At 38.0% G+C, this 21926-nt stretch overlaps 1 protein-coding gene across 1 annotated transcript in view; it reads left to right on the plus strand.

The window, feature by feature from the left end:
- The first annotated feature begins 6597 nt into the window (after positions 1-6597).
- The window catches only part of MLLT10 (myeloid/lymphoid or mixed-lineage leukemia (trithorax homolog, Drosophila); translocated to, 10), a 310713-nt gene continuing 295384 nt past the window's right edge, over positions 6598-21926 (plus strand). The window contains exons 1-3 of the mRNA XM_006869897.1: positions 6598-6912; positions 7089-7248; positions 9984-10063. Of these exons, the coding sequence (XP_006869959.1) occupies positions 7089-7248; positions 9984-10063 (240 nt within the window). The 5' untranslated portion in view covers positions 6598-6912. The remainder of the gene's footprint in view (positions 6913-7088; positions 7249-9983; positions 10064-21926) is intronic.

A 21926-nucleotide genomic window follows, 5' to 3' on the forward strand; every position in this document is an offset into this window, starting at 1 on the left:
AAGTGCTTGAGAATCTTGAAGACAGGATTTATGTTATCCTGCCTAAAAGTTTAGGAAGAAATAATTTCAATCCTGTGGTTCAAATCTTCCTAGGGCTACAGAGTAATTTTGACGTAGATTTATAATGGAGAGTTTGAAGAAATTCCTTCTAAAATACCCATATTAGTCTGTGTAGCTCTGTTTTCCAAGGTGAATTTTAAGAAATCAATTAGAATTTATCTCTAGTGGAATATTATATTAGCATGTCATCATGAAAGTATCATTTGATGAGAATTTTGAATTACTAGAAAGAGGTTAATAGATGTTCACAAATACCATTTGTTTGAAAAGACCACTAAATCAGTTAAAGATAGTGGTGCTTGTTATTTTACGTTTGAAATGCTGTACAAGTTGTTTACATTTGCAATACTTTAATTTTTTAGGTCATCCTTTTAAACTTGTATTTTCTTACCAAAATCATTTAGTTATTCCAAATACAGGAGAAATTCTTATACAAGAAATCATCTGATGTATAACTATGGGTAGGTTTGAACAGAAAAAAAAATGGCGTTCAAAATTAAGTATTCTCAATCTGTTCATTCCTATCCACACTCATCTTCCTCTAGTTCCCCTCCCCCTAAAACTCAACTTGATTCAATTTACATTTTTATTTATAAGCCTTTTAATATTCTGAATAGTGTTGCAACTTTATTGTTGATCATAGGAGGTGACTCTTTTTACATCTTTTACTGTTTGACATTTCATTTAAAGTAAAAAAAAAAAAAATTAAAAATCTTGATATAATGTGAGAAAAACAACGAGGTGTGGAAACAGAGGGTATGAATAGGGATGGAGATTGAGAGGGACATGTAGCATTCCTGGTCCATCTTTATTATACCTTTCTTTAATTTTATGTTAATATATTTTCCATTCCTATTTGCACCAAGGATAATTGCTATTTTAAATTGGAATAAAGTGCCACTATATAAAAATTACCTACATTCTACCTCTTAACTGCCATAGTAAAGACAGACTGACAAAAAATGATTTGGATCTTGTGTGCTTAATTCATCAGGAATGTTAAGCTTCATAAAGATTCACCGTATGGGGTCATGTTGGTCCTTGGTACTTTACTGTATAGTTTCAAGGGGGTAAATATACATATTATAGATTTTTAAAATCTAAGATGTGCTACACAGTTTATTAATGGAAGGGATGAAAAAATGGAATTTGTCAGCCTTATTCTTTCTGTGACACAATGCAGTTAATTAACATATTCTTGGGCTTGTTTCTGGATTTGGTAAGCAGTGGCCCCTTTCAGAAAGGAAAACATTTAAATTTTAAAAAGTGACCTTCTTCTAAGTAGTCTTTAGCAACTCAGTTTAATTCCTTTTTTTTTTTTTTTCCCCCTCAGCGCAAGGTATGTTTCATTGATATAATGGTTCTTTTCCATTTCAAAAACTGATTTTCCTCTTTTCCATGTCCAGAATTTTTCCCCTTAATCTTACAAATATATATTTTAATTATAACATGCAAATCCTAAGTGTCAGTAGAAGATGTTAACATGGACACTTCCACTCTTACATTTACATGGATGATATCCTGAAAAGTCACTGTTAACACCTTAAAATATTTTGCATAATGAAAAAAAAATAGTCCAACTCTGGAATGTTCCTGGGATTTATACAACACCTAAAAGAGCTGAAGGTAGCTTTTAGATATTACTGTATATTTTATTTTTCTATTAGTAATTTCATGGTGTTTTACCCCAAACTGTAAATATAACCAATAAATATCAATTTAATTACAAAAGGAATTTCTCTGAAGGCAAACACAAGATTAACTAGACCTCTAGAACTTCTAAAGTCAATATTAGGCCTTTATTCTTAAAAAGATTTATCTAGATTATATACAATTTAAATTTTAGAATTACCTAACGAAACTTTAAAAAAAATTAACAGTATTTAACAATATTAATTATGATTGATTGTATGTTACAATCTGTTCTGTAATAAAATACTCTTATGTAAAAGGTGGTTAACATTTGAGAACTGTTTAAATATAGACAATTCTAAAGTCTTTCTATAATTAACTTCAACTACTGAAAATTCTTAAAGAAACCAATTTCTTATCTGAAAATTTCTGTTAGTCATTACTTAGAAAATTTAATTCATTTGTACATGCAAAGTAAAGTTTTGCTTATTCTTCAGAATAAGGAATTATTCTATAATTATTCTATAATAATTTAGACTGGAATTATCTTGGAAACACTAATGTTGTACATAAAACAAGCATTTATTGAGGGCCTACTGTGTGCAAGTCACTTGCTAAAGGCTGTGGTGAGTTAAAAAAAAAATTTCCTAATAAGGTTAACTGCTTTATGAAATGGAGTTTTTAAAAAGCTATTAATAGTATCTCAATTGAAAACTTAATTAAAACTAATCTTTTTAGAAAACTTTGAATAGTACTCTATGATACAGGTGCCATGTTTGTATCTATAAAGATACAGTACCCACTATGATGAGACAAATTGAAAAACAAACCAACATTCAGAAATAGCTCAATATTTTAATCATAGTACCATAAATATATGTTTCATAATAAACTTTTCAGGTTAAAAGATATGAGCCCTTGGCACTAGATAAGCAAAACAAAATTTTAGTCAGAGATTCCTTTGTGTAAAAGAGGATAGTTTTGAAAGTTTGTACATATCATAAAAGAAGGTGCCTTTTTGAGTTTTCCAAGTAATTTATTTAGAAACAAGATTATAGATATTCAATATGGTTTGGTGGTTTATTCATTCTAATAATTGCTTCTGTTTAAAAAAGTTATGATCAGAGCCCATATTTTAAACATTTTGTGGAATTCAAGAACCTGCCTGAAGGGCAAGCATATCTATTCTTAGCATTATACAAATGTACCTCTATAGTGGATATAATACAATAAATGCAATATGGATAAATAGGAGGGAATGAAAACTTTACATTTAAAAAAAGAACATAAAGATGAACAATACTAACTTAGGACCCAAATACAGAGTTAAGTATTTCTTTCATTGTATCAATTTACACATAAATGGTATGGAAAAACAAACATAATAATTTGCTGCCTAGGTAGAGGGAAAAAAAGAAAATTATAAGTAGACATTTTAATCATAAAGAAAAAGTTAATTTTCCATTAGAGTAGGGTTAGAGGTTACATCATAAAATACTTTGCTTGAGTTTTTGTGATTTGCCTCAGATGATTAGTTCAGAAAAACAGATGAGCCAGTATTGAGTTAGCTGCTGTTATGTCAAAAAGAGTATTATTTACAACAAGCTTTTGTTTTACAGTTAGTAGATGTTGACTTTTTGAAATGATATTTTGAAATTGTGGTCCAGATTTAAAAGGTAACATTATTTTAGGAGATTGAAATTGTTCTTTTCTGTGAAGTTATTCTATAAATTCCATGGTAATTTCCTTTTACTTTATCTATATTTAAAAAACAAACTTGAACTCTAAAAAGTCCAGAAACTTAATGATAAATTTTATCCATTCTGAGTTATGAGACGTAGTATATTACAGAAAAAAAAAAGATCAATTGTCTCTTGTGTGTATATGCATAATATATGCATTATGTATACATATATACATGTATGAGGGGACTTCAAAACTTCATGGAACAATGGAATGAAAAGATACTGGAATTTTTCGTAAACTTTTTGAGGACTTCTTGTCTATATGTATTGTTGGTGTTGTTAAGTATCGTGGAGTCGGTTCCGACTCATAGTGACCCTGTACAGGGTTTCTGAGGCTGTAAAACTTTATGGGAGCAGAACACCTTATCTTTCTCCTGCGGAACTGCTGGTAGTTTTGAACTGCTGACCTTGAAGGTTGGCAGCCTGACTGTAATCACTACGCTAGCTACCAGAGCTCCTTCCTATATATGTATTGTTGTTGTTGTTCGTGCACATATATCAGTCTATATGTGTCTAAATTCATACATCAATCTGTATGTATATAAATTACTTATATACAAATATATGCTGCTCACTGCTTTTCCTACATCAAAAACACACAGCACACACAATATATACTTATTCTGTAAATATTTAAGTGTCTATCTGTAAAATTTTATAATATGTATTATGATTCTGGTGTGGCACTGTAGGTTAGGCACTAGACTTTGAACCACAAGGTCAGTGGTTCAAGCCCACCAGTTGCTCCTCAGAAACCTTGTACAGGGTCACTATAAGGTGGCACTTAACAACCACAGCAACATTATTCTTCTGTTATGTAACTTAAAAAATTTTTTTTCATATCTGATACATGATTTAAAATTAAAAGACTTATTTATACCTGTTATATTTTTTCTTACAATTTCACAATTTATATTAAAACATGTAATATGCTAAAATCCATTTAAAATAATGATAAAAATTTGATTATTAACATTTATACTATACATTTTAAACCAAAGTTCTGCCTCAGATACAAATAGTATATACAAGTTTATTATGATGTGTATTTTCTTTTTGAAGTTTCAAAAATCATAAATTTATGATTATTCTGGTGGTAGTTTTTCTTTGAAATAGTGCTTACTTATGTTTTTTTAAGTGCTACAGAATAGTCAATTACCTATCTTCCTTTACATATAAATTAATCCCATCAGAACTATATTCCAATACATTCAAAATAAAACAAATCTATTTTTAAAATAATCTAGTGCATATAGTTTAGAAAACATTTTTTGAGAGGCAAGTTTCACACATAGATTTTTAACTCAAAATTACTCTGTTTTAGGATTCTGAGCAGGAATTGGATGTTGTACTGCTTGGCAGCCTCTGTATAAGGGTAAAGATAAAATATATAGTTAATGGTCACAAAATAGTATAGTTTTGCTTGAAGACAGTTTTTTAGTTTTATGAGTACTAAGGACATTTTAAGAACACAATTATTATATGTTCAGAAATTTATTAATTGCTGCCATCTCCTTAAAAATCACATTTTACAAATGTAAATCTTGTAGTAACCTTTTCTAAATATATTAGTTAAAAGAATACTGTTTTGTATCTGTTTAATGTACATTTCTCCCTATTTTAAGCTTTAGATTTTCATTACTGTACATCTCTTAGCTTTTAATACATTTGAATTTATTATAATTTTTAGATTTCTAGATTATCTGAAATAGAAGAAAACAGCCATGCTATCATTCTAAACTTCTTTATGAGAACATTTGGAATGATTTCACAGCTTGAAACTGACTAGAAGTTGAGCTCCTTCATCCTTATAACTGCATTTTCTAAATCATCACTTACATTCTTGTTGTTGTAGAAAGCCTCATCGTTCTCCCACAGAACGGCTGGTAGTTTCGAACTGCTGACCTTGCGGCTCGCAGCCCGATTCGTAACCACTACGCTACCAGAGCTCACTTACATTGGTATATTGCTAATTTCTGATAAATGAAAAGTCATGCGTTCACATTGTAATCATTCTGGTAATTTAAGCAATCTACCTATGCATTCCTGTTTCATGCTGAACTTTTATAATTAAGACACTGTTTTTGCTTAAAATCAATATTGGGCTCACATGGTTATATAGGGATGGCAGAGATTTTACAACCATTTGTTTAGTAGCCAGGTGTGTTAATTAAGCTATTGAAATAGGCCTAAACCATTTTCTATTTGCATCTGAAGATACTCCTTATCTTTTTCCTGTCACTAAAAATGACAACATTTTCAAGAGTATATTTGGAGAACATAACCAGATCTGACAAATTCTCAATCAAAACAGTCTCCACTCTTACGGTGTTCATTGTATTTTGAGGCTCGACTAGGAAACATTAGATTCCTTCATCTTTAAGCATTGTTAACTATTTTCCAGATCATATTATCGATTACACAGCAACCTTTTTTTTTTTTTTAAACTTCTGATAAACATCCATGGTACCAAACACGTATTACACACCAAGCCCAATGTAGCCTTAACGTTATTAGTCTTCTCCTCCATTGTAAATCTAACACAGGCTTTTGACCTTTAGTCTGTGATGCGCTTTCATTTGTCATTGGAACCAAAGTGGTGTGTAAATGTGGGGTGGATTTGGTGGCATTTCCACTTGGTGAACTTTGGGTAAAGTCCAGGATGTGAACTTAATGGGTGGAGAGGCTGCGGCAATACTGTGATGTCAGCATGGCCAACTGCAGGAAGCCATGCTTCATTACACGCCTCCCGGAAGCTGGCCTACAAGGCCAACCCGTCACCTACGGGCCAGTTCTGAAGGTAAACGCCAGGTAGATTCCTAGAGCGGGAGGTGACACACCTCTTTCCCCTCCCCTCCGGCCCTGAGTGCCCTCCAGCTACTCTAACAAAACCCACAACGGCATCTCTAATATGTTCACCCCTTCCCTACTCTCTGAAGCCTCTCTGCAACGTGCACACGCAACCCGCGCGACTGGCGCTGCAGGAGACGGTCCCAACGTCCCCGCCCCGCGTGCGCGTCCCCGCTGGCTCCCTCAGGCCTCAGCGCGCCGCCGGGTTCTCTCACTCCCATCCACGGCGGCACACCTCGGTTGCTGTGACCAGCGCGGGGGCGGGCTAGGAGCTCGGGAATTAGGCCACGGCTGCGGGCCTTAAGCGGAGGCGCGCACGCAGGCCTCGCTTCTCTCCGACCTCCTTCCCCACGCCCGCCGCAGGGAGGGCGCGCACGCCAAGTGACGCTTGAAGGAGGAAGCGCAGCTCTCTATCCCCTCCCTCGCTGCCCCAGGCCCAGCGGGAACCCCCCCCCCCCAGTGCGCCTGTGCGGAGGCCTACTTGATTATGTGTGCCCTCTCCGGGCTTCTGCGTTAGGGGCTGGGTGGAGGTGGGGAGGGAAGAAGACGAGGAGGAGGCGAGGAGGCGGTGGACGGGAGGTGGGGGGAGTCAGCAAGGACATGGCTCCTGACTCCTGTGCGGAACGTGAGTGATTGAGCGGCAAAGCCCGAGTGAGCGAGGGGCCGAACAGCGGGCAGGGGGCGAGGGGCCGGGGCCCGGGTACCTGGAGGGGAGCGGAGCCGTGGGTGGTTGTGCGGGGGCGGGGATCGCTAATTGGTTTGCATGTATTTTTTTAATGGTCCCCCCCAACTCCCTCTTAGATGGTCTCTAGCGACCGGCCCGTGTCACTGGAGGACGAGGTGTCCCATAGTATGAAGGAGATGATTGGAGGCTGTTGCGTTTGCTCAGACGAGAGAGGCTGGGCCGAGAACCCGCTGGTTTATTGCGACGGGCACGGCTGCAGCGTCGCGGTGCATCAAGGTAAACACCCAACCGCCCGCCCGCCGGGCCGAACCCAGCCTGCTCCCAACCGTCACAGCTTCCCCCACCTTGGCATCAACTGCCGGGTCCCCTTCCGCCCCTCCCCCCGCCCCGCCCCCGCCCGCCCCATTCTGCAGCCCGGGATTGATTTGGAGGGTCTGCAGAAGGGTGGAGGGGTAGTGGGCTGTGCATGTGGGAGAAAGTGCGTGTGGCCTAGACTGTCATGTGATTCTGCACGCACTTTCTCAAGTGTCATTTGGCCGCTGCCTGCGCCCAGAGCTGTGGATCTGGAGACCTTCCGAGGCGGAGGCTGGAGGAGCTGTGGTGCTGCCTGGCTGGTCAGGCTCTTAGCGCGTGCGCCTCCTCCCTGTCACCTTGGCTGTGGATTTGGGTTTGGGAACGTTGCGCCCCCTCCCCCTTCACTGCTTTCTCCTGTCAGCCACTGTGTGTCTGGAGATGTCCTGTGGTAGGGAGAGGGCTTGGGAACGTGACTTGCTGTGATGGCAAGGGTGCGACGAGAAGAGGTGTGGCCTTACCTCTTTCATGTGGAAAGGCAGTCATTGCTGCACCCCAAGCTTTCTGGCCAAGGCACTGCTGCTGTGGACAGGGAGCTCCTGCAGAGAAGTCCAAGAGGCCAAGGCCCCTACTCTTGCTGCTGCAGGAGTATGACTGGGCTGGGCTTGGTGGAAAGGCTGTTCAAGTGGCTGCGTCAAGCCACTTCAGTTTTGTTACTGAAGAGAAGAGGTGGTGGTGTCGCCAGTGACTTGGGAACCATCTTAGTTTATATTTGCGTATTTCCATTTGGTGAGTGTTTTGGATAATCAAAAAAAGCGGAGGAAACTAGTAAGATATATTCTGTCCCCTTCAGTTTGTGACTGCAACAACCTAGGTAATTTTTTGGTGGCTCTTATCCTCTCACTGTTTATTCACCATCCTGTCCCTTTTCCATTTCTGAAGCTGGCACTGAGCATTGATTGTGGAGATGCAGATGTTTTGTAGTATATTGGAAAAGACATTACCAAATGACAAGGAGGCTAAAGTGCATTTTTTATAGACTGGAATGTCAGAACTGTGGCATGTAGAGGTGATGATTTTATAGATAGTTAGTTACCCCAAGAATGTAGTCATTTCCATTGTCTTTTAAGGAAAGGAAAAGTTGCATACTTCCTTTTTTATTAAGGAGTGAAGACAAGACAATTATGTGTCAAACGTAGATAGTGTCAAACTTTAGTATTTTAAGACTTTCCGCTGGCTGTGCATTTCTATAAACAGTTTTCATTGGCAGGCATTTATAGGTGTATTTTGTTATGAATTGGATGGTAAAATTGTCAAGTTTTGATAAGTAATTTCATCTCCCAATATAGAAAATCTTCATTTAAACTTAAAAATTTCCTTTATCTTTCCACAATAATTTTTTTTTTTTTTTAAATATAGGAAAGAAGAGAGAAATGGAATTAGATTTTTAAAAGCAAGTGTTCTGTTTCTTGGCTTACAAAGTGTTTTTATTTTGACATTTATAACTTAAAAGTTTTATGCTGATTTTATATTTTTTATATATGTTGTTGTTGTTACGTGCCATGGAATCCCTTGCGACTCATAGTGACCCTGTACAGGGTTTCCTAGGCTATAAATCTTTACAGGAGCAGAAAGCCTTATCTTTCTCCCATGAGAACTTTAACTGGATATATGTGTTTTTCATTTTTGGAAAAATTTCCATTTTGAATTAATTACATATTAATACTAACTAGTTTAGAAAAACAGGCTGTGATTTAAATATATATTATAAATTCAGATAAGTTGATGGATCCATCACATCTTTTTAGCAGTAAACATACATTTCACTTATTTAGTAACAGTTTAATTGAGATATAATTCACATACTGTACAATTTACTCATTTAAAGTATACAGTTCAATGATATTTAGTATATTCACAGAGTTGTGCAATCATCATCACAATCAATTTTAGAACATTTTCATCATTAATATTGTAGTTGTTGTTGTTAAGTGCTGTCGAGTCGATTCCGACCCATAGTGACCCTGTACTGGGTTTCCAAGGTTGTAAATCTTTACAGGAGCAGAAAGCCTCATCTTTCTCCTGCGGAGCAGCTGGTAGTTTCAAACTGCTGACCTTAAGGTTTACAGCCCAATTCGTAACCACTACACTACCAGAGCTCTGTAATAAGAAACTTCAAATCCATTACTATTACTCCCTATTTCAAAAGTTATGAGGCCCTGGGCAACCATGGATCTACTACTCTGTGGATCTATTTATTCTAGACATTTTATATAAATGGAAGTATTTCACTATTAATATATTTTTTTTCTGCAGTATCAGTGGCTTATTTTGAAAGGTGATTTAGAAATCACATTAGATATATTTAAAGCACTTGCTGTTTAAACTATAAAATTAAGAATGAATGAATTTTTAAGTTATTCCATGTAAAATCAGTTTTACTAAATTTTGCCTCACGTTCTGTCATAAAAGAAACAATGAAAAATTAGTTTGAAGCTTTCTTAAATAAAAATTATTTGGTTTAACTTTTAAAATAATAACGCACAGTATTTAAATAAGCTATGTATGTGATAAGTAGGATATAAAATGTTATAAATCTTTGTTAAGCAAGTACATTAATGCAGTAGTTTGAAAGGTAATTTATAGTGCATTGAAAGAGTATTTGTGTTTCATAATTCTTTAAACCTTAACATATTTTTAAATATTTTATTTTTCAACAGCTTGCTATGGCATTGTTCAAGTACCCACTGGACCATGGTTTTGCAAGAAATGTGAATCTCAGGAGAGAGCAGCCAGAGTGGTAAGAATTGTTTGTTAAAAATAGTGAAATACTAATTGAGTAGCTTAGGGTGCTACCCTCATATTTTGAAGAGTTGTTAATCTTTTGTTCAAATAAAGTAGTTTATGAGATAATTTGGGCCAAATAATGACAGTCTTAAGTAGATTTTTTATAAAATCTGAAAAACAGATTAAATAAGTATATGTTGATGGATATTTACTAAGATAAAAAGCCAAATTTGGACGTTACTGTTTCTACAAATCAGGAAAAACTGAAGTGGATTTGAAGGTTACATTGGCAAATCATAGTTTTTGGCAGTAGAACATGAAGTTAAATAGCCAGTTCTGCTGGTATCTGTTTAATTAGAAAACACAAGGATTTTACTTTCTATTACATTATTTTTACTACATGTGCTCATACAAGAGTTTAAAATAACTTTGAACCTCCAGTATTTTCATACATATATATATAGGCTCTTGGGCAAGGAACACAGTAATCTTTCTTTTCACTATTTCTCTCATTCTAATTTTAAACACTTTTGTAAACTTCTTGAAAGAGTGAAGAAAGTATGTTTTTTATTTTGTGGCTTAAAGTCCCCGTCCCCCCATCCCCAGGGACTACCAGAAAAAGATAGATTTCATCTTAACTAGTCCTAGGAAAGTTTTACCATATGCAAGGTGGTATTGTTTTCCTTTTCCTTTTGACTAGACACGGTAGGGGCTATTCCAGGTTTCTGTGTGAGCCAGCTCAGTGCCCTGGGCTTCTAGGGTGGAGTCCATAAAGAGTCTTGGCTGGCTCTTTCAGGTGTGAGGCTACTTTAGTCACTTCTGGAGGGAGGCAGAGATGGCAGGAAGGGGTGAACAGGGTCTTTCCCAGTATTGGTGAAGCAGGATGGGCAAAATCAGGATCCCTAAATTCACTTTATTTCCAGGTGCTATGTCTCTTTTTGTTGTATTCTTCCTGACTTCTCACATTGTCAGGGAGCAACTATTGGATGAAATGAAAGTTTAGAGATTAATCTTGTTAGGTGATGTTTAGTGGATTCTGACTCATAGTTACTCTGTATAACAGAATGAAATGATTATGAGGAGTTGTCATTGCTGTTTGAGCCCGTTGTTGCAGCCACTGTTTTAATGTATCTTATTGAGGGTCTTCGTCCTTTTCACTGACCCTCCACTTTATCAGGCATGATGTCCTACATGGACTGGTCCCTCCTTAATAGCTAGCATGTCCATAGTACTGAGTGAAAAGTCTTGACGTTCTTGCTTATAAGGAGCATTCTGAATGTATTTCTTCCAAGACACTTTGTTCTTTTAGCAGTCCGTGTGTATTCAGTATTCTTCACCACCACCATAATTTAAATGCATCAGTTCTTTGGTTTTCTTTATTCATTGTCCAGCTTTTGCATGCCTAAGAGGTGATTGGAAAAACCGTGGTTTAATCTAGGATTGCACTATATATATATATTTTTAAATATTTGCTTAATAAAAAAGTACATATACGCACATATATTAATGTCATTAAACTGTAAAATCCTGTTAACTATATGCTTAGTTTTATTAGTTACAAGTTTTGTTGTTAAGTGCCATCGAGATTTAGATTTAATTCTAATCATGGTAATTATTATATATTTGATTATAATATTTAAGAACAATATAGAACATGTAATGAATATCTGTGAAGTCCATAACCAGAATGAGCAAATGTCAGTTCATCATATTTGCTTCATATCTTTTCTTGTGCTGCCCCCAGTTTGGGCAGCATTTCATTCTTTTAATATTTGAGTATCTTGTTTGGCCCATCTGTATTTCAGTACTTAATGGTTACGAATCGGGCTGCTAACCTCAGGGTCAGCAGTTCAAATTACCAGTGGTTCGTGGTATAAAGATAAGGCTTTCTGCTCCTGTAAAGATTTATAGCCTTGGAAACCCTGTGCAGGTTCCCTATGCGTTGGCACCCACTCCACAGCACATAACCATAACCAGTGATATACATTATCCATAATGTATTGTTACAGAAATTATATCGTACTGTATGTGGGTTGTCCTGCAATTTGGAGCCTAGCAATATCAATACAAGTCTAATTTATTTGATTTGGTTTTTTCAGTATTCTGTTATATTCTAAATTTATTTGATTCCCTACTGATTGTTATTTTTTCTTTCGGTTATTTTAATTTTTCCATAATTCCAAATTGTGCTATAATGAGCATCCTTGTAAATATAATAAAGTTGATTTAAAAAAAAATACAGTTTGAGAATCTGCCTATTTTTGGGCACATTTAATTTACTTACATTTATAATGTTGTTGTTAAGTGCCGTCGAGTCGGTTCCGACCCATAGCGACCCTGTACAGGGTTTCCGAGGGTGTAAATCTTTACGGGAGTAGAAAGCCTCATCTTTCTCCCGCGCACCGGCTGGTAGTTTCGAACCGCTGACCTTAAGGTTCGCAGCCCAATTCGTAACCACTACGCTACCAGAGCTCCTTTTATAATAATGACTGATAAATTTGAATGTGTTTTTTTAAATCTTGTTTTTTGTTATATATTTACCATTGTCTATGTCTTCCTTTTTCCCACCTTTTTCCTTTTGTTGGGATGATTGAATTTTCTTTCTTTTTAATTCTCTGCTGATATGGTGGTTAAATGTTACTGTTTTTCTTCTAGTTATTATTGTCCTTGCATTTTTAATGTGCATACTTTATATTTTTTCATGAGTCTAATATCTATATTCCTCTTAACAAAATCAAGGACTTTAGAATGCCATGATTGCCCCTGAATTCTTTCACTTGCATAATTTTTGTTGTTTATATTTTTGTTCCACCTTATTTTTAACGTCCTAGATAGTTGTTGCTGTTGTCTAGTGCTGTAAAGTTGTCATTATTTCTTTCATAGTCATTTGTATTTTAGACATAAACATCACTGATATTTTTATTCACTGCAGTTTTTTGTTTCTCTTGCTGCTATATGGGTTAATTTTCCCTCTTTTTGTTGTATATTTCCTATTGTCTTTTCCCAGGGTCTGTGTCTAGTTTTTCAGGGTCTGTGTCTAGAGCCTTTGTGTTGCAGTAGGCTAGGCATTGGGCTGATAACCATAATATTGGTGGTTCAAACCCACTAGCTTCTCCTTGAGAGAAAGATGAAGCTGTCTGTTCCATAAAGATTTACGGTCACAGAACAGTTCTGTATCCTGTAGTGTTGCTGTGAGTCTTGACTCGAAGGCAGTGGATTTTGGTGTCTAGTAAACTGCATTACTCTTTTTATGTCTAAGAATGTCACTCTTTTACCCTGTTGTGTGATGTCTGGTCATAGGATTCTGGGTAGTAGTTATTTTCCTGTAACTAAAGATTTTATTTTAGTTTGTCTTGTGGTAACCTTGTGCTAGCTAATAGGAAGTCTGTTGGCTCTATGTTTATCCTGCTTGGCTTGCTTTTACATTCTGAGGGCTCTGTCTTCTGTTTTGGAAAAAAATTTCAGTGTCTTTAAATAAAAATAAAGAAAAATTTATGGCATTTTTTTCTCCTGGAACTGTTAATTAGAGATATAGTTGGAATTTTCATTCTGTGAAAATGGGATTTGATTTCTCTTTCATATTTTCTGTTTGTCTCTGCATTGTAGATAATTATGGATAAGTTCTTTACTCTTGTTTTAAAATTTGTGCTTACTGTTAATCCACTGGGTGAAGAGCTCTGGTAGCATAGTGGTTACGAATCAGGCTGTGAACCGCAAGGTCAGCAGTTTGAAACTACCAGCGGTTCTGCGGGAGAAAGATGAGGCTTTCTGCTCCCGGAAAGATTTACAGCCTCGGAAACCCTGTGCAGGGTTGCTATGAGTCGGAACCGACTCCATGGCACTTAACAACAACAACAACATCTAGAATATCTATTTTTATTTTCAACTTTCTTGTGGGCATGTTTTTCTTTTCTTTTTTTTTTTTTTTTGCTATCTTGCTATTATTTGCCTTGGAGTTCTGGTGTGGTACTGTTGGATAAACACTGGACTGCTAACCCCAAGGTCAGTTATTCAGACTCACCAGCCACTCTTTTTGTTTTTTTTTTTTAATGTTTTATTGTGAATTATATGATAGTTTACATGGGAGAACTTCAGTTTTACATTCATTCCATTGTATATCATCTCACTGCCATGGCTCCAGTCCCCTCCATGCATCCTCAACCACCCAAAGGGTATATCCCAGAAACCTGCCCCCTACACTTCCCCCTCCTCCCCCCAGTTTTTGGCTCACAGTCCCTTTCCCTCTCTGGGTCCAAAGTCCCCAGTCGCTTCATCACTCCACATCATCATCACTGTCTCCATCTCAGGCATCTCTGTTTCTCTGGACAGGGTCCCGCTCTCGGCTCTTCTCTATTGATGGTCCCAGAGGCCTCCGCTCCTATCCTGGAGAATTAACCACTCCCTTCCTTGTTACAAAACTTTTACCTTTGCATTTCCAACCCTCATAATCCTTCCTGATAAGCATTATTCACTACAGTATCACGAGTTACCCATCTGTATCTCCTTTCATCCGCTCCACCCAGACAGATTGAATAGTACCTCTGGAGCTTCTGCCTTCCGCCATGCTCCCTCGCACCAGGTTCCTTCTTGAAAGCTTGTAAACCAGTCACTTCTTGCCTTTGTAGTCCCCCCCTCCCCATTTGAGTATCCAATGTCCAAGCTGCCCTTCTCTGTCCACTCTGTGTGTGGGGTGTGTGTGTGAATGTTTGTTGCTGTGAGGATTTGTTCCCTCTTTTGAGTCGCTGCTCCATAGGTATAGGCCAAGTTCATCAGACTGTATCAGCTCACTGTTGTTGTTTTTTTCTTTCTTTTTCCCTCTTCTTTCCTCTCCTGGTTGAGCTCCGATCATCCAGTCATCCGGTCTAGGTCACGTGGGTATCATCTGCAAGTATGGGTGCTCCTGTGCATATGTCCTCTCTTCCCGTCAGCCGGTAGCTCCACTCTCCTCTCAAGTCCTCCGTGGCCACGCCACTGACTCTGGGCCCAAGAGTCCCCAGGCCTCTTCACACTGCTTGCCAACCAGGTCCCCAACTGGGTCCACAGAAGTCCACTGAACATTGTAGGGCTTAGCTTGCCGCTTCATTGCTGCTTTTACCCCACTTCCCCCCATCGGTGATGTGTGTGGTCATCAATCAGAGCGTGCATTTCCATTGAGTCTTAGTCTTGGAAGGGGGTTTGCGTTGAGAGGACCTGGCCACTTGCCTTGATGTTTCCTAGGGAAGTGATTTGTTTGTTCTTGTAGTAACAGCCCATCTGCCTCCATTTTTCCTGCAGGTCTTTCTTTCAAGAGGTATCTTTTTTTATTCTAGCTGCTCCAGGCTTCACCAACCACTCTTGGGAAACCCTGCATAGGGTCCCTGTGAGTTGGAATCGTCTTGGCTGCAGTTAACAACAATTATTTACCTTAAGAATTTCATTCCTCTTTTTTATCTATTTGAACATATAAGACATACCTATTTTAAAGTACCTCAGATTGTGGAATCCTTTCATCTGTTTGTTGACTGTGGTGATTAGTTGTTGTTAGGCTGCAGAGTCCGTTCTGACTTAGAGTGACTCTATGCACGGCTGAATGAAACACTGCTCGGTCCTGTACCATCCTCAAAACTATTGTTACACTGGAGCCCATTGTTGCTACCATTGTACCATTCCACTTCTTTTTCACTGACCATCCACTTTACCAGGCTCCTTCTCCAGGGGCTGGTTCTTCCTTAGGACAGATCAGAAGTATGAGAGACGAAGTCTCAACGTCGTGGCTTCTAACAAGCACTCTTGCTGTACTTCACCCAACACAGACCTGTTTGTTCTTTTTGCAGTCCATGGTGGCTTCAGTATTCTCCAGTACTACAACTCAAATGTATCAATTCTACTGTCTTCCTTATGCATTGCCCAACTTTAATTAGTATAAGGCTATTGAAAACAGCATGGCTTGGTTCAGGTGTACCTTAGTCTTCAAATTGATATCTTTGCTCTTGAACACTTCAAAGAAGTCTTGTACAGCAGGTTTGCCTAAGGCAATACATTGTTTGATTTCTTAGCTGTTGGCTGCATGAGTGTTGATTGTGGATCCATGCAAAATGAAGTCTTTGACAACTTCAGTCTTTCTCCATTTATCATAATGTTACAAGGATTATTTTGTTTTTTTCACGGTGATGCAATTTATACTGAAGTCTGTGGTCTTTGCTTTTTATCAGTGTTTTAAATCCTTGTTTTCAGCATACAAGGTTATCATTTGCATATCTCAGGTTGTTAATGAGTCTTCTTCTAATTCTCATGCCACGTTCTTCATATAATTCAGTTTCTCAGATTATTTGCTCAACATTAATTACAGAGAAAGAATATAACCCTTTCATTGGATACCTTTTCTGATTTCAAACCATTCAGTACCCCCTTGTTCTGTTCAAACAGCTGCCTCTTGGTCTACATACAGGTTCCTTATGAGCAAAATTAAACTTTCTGGAATACCTAGTCTTCCCAGTGTTATTGATAGCTTATCATGATCCACACAGTTGAAAGTCTTTGCATAGTCAGTAAAGCACAGGTCAACATCTTTCTGTTATTCTGATTAGTCTCTGAAAACCTTATGAATAGCAGGGCAACATTGACTCTGTTGAATAAATTGAATTGACTCAAATATATTGAATACATTTTGACTGTGATTTAATCTTTAGGAGGAGTTATCTTTCTTGGGATTCCTATTCCTCTACCTCAGTTGTGAAGATGTCACTGTGGGGTGTTTTTATATTTGCTCTATACCTGTGAAGAATAAAATGTGGGATGTGAGGGTGATCTGGCTGTGATATCTGTCACCTCATTGATCACCAGGATTAATTTGACTGATTATGGCAGGCTAGATAGCTGTCCTTGTCCTTCATCACCACTTGATATGCATTCCTCCTGAAGCTGCTTCCTCAATTGAAGAGGACAACCTTCCTTTAGTCAAGAGTATACAAGTAGTTGCTCTTAGACCTTCCACATAAAAAAAGAACTGCGTTTGGCTGCTAGTAATACAGATTGGATTATAGTGGCTTCTGCAGATTAGATAGTTTTCTTTATTTTTAAAGAAGTTCAGAGAGGCATTTAAAACCTGTTAGGACAATCCTGTGAAGTAGTTAGGGTGGTGGGTGGTGGACTTATAGTGACTTTGAATAGAGTTTCTGAGGCTGTAGCTCTTTACAGGAGCAGAAAGCCTCATCTGTCCCTATGGAATTGCTGGTAGACTCCAGCTGCTGACCGTGCAGTTAGCCACCCAACACATAACCCACTATATTACCAGGACTCCTTTGAGTAATTGGGGAGCAAGGTTTTTCTGTCATCTTTCTGTATCATCCTTAGTCCTTGGTTTTCATTTTTAAGATTGCTTAATGGTTCTGGTGTGGTGGTGTAGGATCATCACTGTACTGTGAACCACAGGTCAGCAGTTCAAACCCACCATCTGCTCCTTGGAAACCCTATACAGGGTTGCTATGAGTCAGAATCCACTCAACAGTACTTAACAACAGGCATAACAATGATGACAGCATGGCAGCTAAAATGGCAGTCATTGTGATTAAGTTACATGTAGAAGGAAGGGGAAAGTTCAAAGGAGGCTTCTATCCCAGCTTAGTTGTCTCTCTAAATGAGTTCTCCTAGAAGCCCAGCTCAACAACCTATACATAATTTTACTGTATCTTAATTGTTAGGAAGCCTGAAAAATGTCTTAAAGTTGGGTCCACTGATGAACTGAATAAAGGTGGAGTTCTGGAGTTAGGGAAGAAGGGTAAAATGGATTTGGTGTGGTAACCAGCAGACTGGAGTTACGTTGTGGTGCTGTAGGATCAGCACTGAACTGCTAGCCACAAGGTTGGCAGTTCAAACCCACCAGCCTCTCCTTGGAATCACTATACAGGGCTACTATGAATCAAAACTGACTCGACGGCACTTACCAATAACAATCAGCAGGCTCTCATAGTTTATTTAATGGGGTCCATTGCTCCTGACCAGTTGTCAAGTTTGTTTCTTGACTTGAGTTTTTGTATCTTTCAAATAATTTATTATGGTTTCTGGACATATGCTGATATGGTCATCTGTTTCTGTTTTTTGGTCATACTAAGGAGTTACCTGTGACCTTAATACTTAGATAGGTGTATGTTTTGGTATTTTTTATGCTTTCTGATTGCCTCCAGGTAGGTGTGATCAGGAGATGGGCTTCCCTTTTCACTCTTCTTGCTGAGAAATTTCAAGATACCACTGTTGGTTATTGTGACATAACTCAGGATTTAATTTTTGGCCTGTTTCCTTTTTAGTCTGCCTGTCCTGCTCCATAGTCCTCGTTCAGGCCTCTTTCCTTGTGATAAACAGTTCAGGGTCGACTGTGGACGTTTTGCACTGCTGTTTGTGTTTTTTTTTTTTTTAATGTTTTTATTGTGGATTGAGTGAAAGTTTACAGGACGCAACATCAGTTTCACATTCAACCATTCATATAACTTGTTTCATTACATTGATTATAATCCCCTCCATATACCACAGTTAACAGTGTTTCTCTCTATCCTCTTTAGCTTTTTTGGGGGGGGAGGTGGTGGAAAAACTTTGCCTTTTTGGACTTTACCGTCTCGGCTTCTAGGGAAGGTTTTTACATTTATCTGTGGATATTCAGGGCTCATGTATGAGATTACTAGCAAGCATACTGAATAATCAGATGAGGGCCAGTGTGCTATGTCTGCTAGGTGACCAAAGTCTGATCCTCAGAGTCTATGGTTTGGACGGTCTGAAACGCTTGGGCCCACAGGGTCTTGAACTCCTGACCGGGTCTGCACTGTCTGCTGTTTGGTTTTAAGTGGAAACTGTCTCCTTAAGTTTTGAGGAGATCTGTGTGCATGCATAGTAGAACCCTCCGGGGGTGTCCACTGGCTCATGCCCCCCTTCTAGTCACCAGAATGGATGTACACAGCCAGCGAGAGACCAGTGAACAGATAAAAAAAAAAAAAGAGTGTCCACACCTTTATCTCCGGAGTTCTGTCAGGCGTCTGTGACTGCTCTGATCCTTCCTCGCCTGGTCTCACCCAAGATGGCGGCTCCAGGAGCAGCTGAGCATCTTGAATTAGAAAGCACTGGATTTCCGATTTCTTGCTTCTGCTACTAATTCCCAAGCTGTAAGCCTTCCAAGTTTCTAAATATTCCTTTATATGTGGTTCGAGTTCTGGCACCATCCCCTGAGCCTGCTTGGTCCAGTATTCTGTGTTGTTGCTGATGGAGCTCCTCACTGCCCTTATACCTGATCCACTATCTTGTTTGTTTTCCAGGTGCTTTATATTTTTTTGTATTCTTTTTTGTGGAGTCATGGCAGTTGTGTGCTATCAGTTCTGACTCATAGTAACCTTGTATAGGGATTTTTGACACTTTAAATCTTTACGGCAGCAGAAAGCCTCATCTTTCTCCTGTAGAATGACTAGTGTTCTTGAACCGCTAGCCCAACTCGTAACCCAGTATGCTACCAGGGCTCTTTAAACAATTATTAATCCCAGGGGAAAAAAAAAACAACCCCAAAATTATAAAAACAAAAAATAACACAAGAAAGGCTGATACAAAATGGCTGCTAACCTAAAGGTTGGATGTTTGAGCCTACCCAGAGGCTTCTCAGAACAATAACCTCTGGTGATCCACATCTGAAAAATCAGCCGCTAAAAACCAGCCTAGAGCACAGTTCTGGTGTGACACATATGACTTAACTCACTGGTGACTAATATCCTTTTCTAACCTGTCGATATAACTAATAAGAAAAATTAAAACAAAAGGTCCTCTGATAGGTTGCCCAGCCTGTAGTATGTATGTAGTCTTTAAAAAATTTTAAGGTTTCTTCAAAGTGATGTTGTTAGTGTGGTCGAGTCAATTTCAAATCATAATAACCCTGTACAGGGTTTCTGAAGAGCAGCTGGTGGGTTTGAACCGCTGACCTTGTGATTAGCAGTGTTCATCTAGTGTTCATCCTACAGTGCTATACCAGGAGTCCTATCAAAGTGATTTGTTGTTGTGATATATATAATCAAGGCTCTGGTAGCGTAGTGGTTACGAATCGGGCTGCGAACCTCAAGGCCAGCAGTTCGAAACTACCAGCGGCTCCGCGGGAGAAAGATGAGGTGTTCTGCTCCCGTAAAGATTTACAGGCTCGGAAACCCTGTTCAGGGTCGCTATGGGTCGGAACTGACTCGACGGCACTTAACAACAACAACAACATTAGTGCTATAATCTACCTTTTCCACACACATGACTTAGTATCTTGCTGCATGATTCCTGAGCATCATATTATTTCCAGAGGTAACTACTGTCAACTCTTGGCTGTTCCCTTTTGATATCCTGTATTTCTAAAAGAAAAGTATAAGCAATTACTCTTGATATATCAGATTTACGTGTTAAACTGTTGATTTGTTTCCCTTCTCATCATTTCAGTATATCACAGGCTTTAGTAAATACAATCAGTAGTATTAGACAATAATATTTATATTATTATTAATACTTAAATCTTGATAATTTCCAAGCCCAAAGTACATGACTGTTTTCCTTTGTGTTAATTTTTGTGTTTTCCCTGTGATTAATAATTGCTTAAGGAGCCTTGATGGTGCAGTGTGTTGCTATGAGTTGGAATCACTGATGCTAATAGATTTAGTTTATTATACTTTTACTTTCCAAGGACACTTCTTTTTTCTCTGAATTCCTTATCTTTTCTGTTCTTGATTCTTGGATACAATCTGTTATCTTTACCTTCTGAGGATGTTAATCAGAATTTTATTTTTGTTTGTTTTGTTTTTTTAAAATGTTTTCTTCTGCTCCTGGGACTCTTCCTTAGAGTCCTTTTTTATTGTTTTGGCTTGTCTTTCATGTTAGAGCCTTTGCTTAAATATCTGGTGACTCAGCCACCTAGTCAAATTTAAGAGATTCTAGTTATGAGAAACTGTGTGTGTGGGTAGGGATTGTTGCCTTATTAACTTCATCATTGGTGTTCTAGTTGGTTTCTTTTATTGGCAGACTACCAACTGGTTGCAGGAGAAAGATGAGGCTTTCTGCTGTTAAGATTTAAAGCCTTGGAAACCCTGCATAGAGTTGCTATGAGTTGGAACTGACTTGATGGCGCTTAATGACAACAATAAACATCAGTTTATTTAGAGAGTAAACCTTCATTTATCTGTTAGGAATTAATAAACTTGATTTACCAGTACTCTTTGAGACCAGTGGGTACTGAAATTTTGCTATTTAGAATTAGGATTTTACGTAATTATCTTTTTCATTTCTTTAGCTTTATCTGGTGTCCTTGAGTCTAGATTTTCTCTGCTTAATCCTTTCTAGAAAATTAACCTCATTGTTTTTCTAGGGTGGGAAGAGATGCCTGGTGTAGTGGTAGTGGTAGTGGAGAAGAATTGGGATGCCTCAGATTCTGACCAATTCTTGCTTTTAGCCTCGCCTGTACCCACTCCTCCAAAATGCATATACGCCTGTATACAGTTCCCCCTCCCCTACATGGTGCCTGATGTTAGAATTCTTCCATTTACTGAAAGATTGTTTCTGGTGCCACGTAGTATAAGATGCATTGCTTTTGAGTTTGTCACTGCTAAAACATTGTTCCATTTTTTTTGCTGCTTTTCTGTTTCCTTTCTAATTTCCAAAATTTTATAGTTGTTGCCTTTTGAAATATCAGTTATGCCATTTATTGATGATGGGATTATACTGCAAAAATAGATATTTAATGAAATAACAAATCTTTTGAATAACCATTCTTTTTACTCATTGAAACATTTCTGTGAAATGTAACATGCAACAGATTGTCAAATATATGAATCCTTGGATTTATATATAAACATCTCAGTAGTAATTTTCATAAATTCCACTCCAAATCACATCAAGCAATT

This window comes from Chrysochloris asiatica, unplaced genomic scaffold (genome assembly GCF_000296735.1).
Source record: "Chrysochloris asiatica unplaced genomic scaffold, ChrAsi1.0 scaffold00137, whole genome shotgun sequence".
Lineage (NCBI taxonomy): Eukaryota > Metazoa > Chordata > Mammalia > Afrosoricida > Chrysochloridae > Chrysochloris > Chrysochloris asiatica.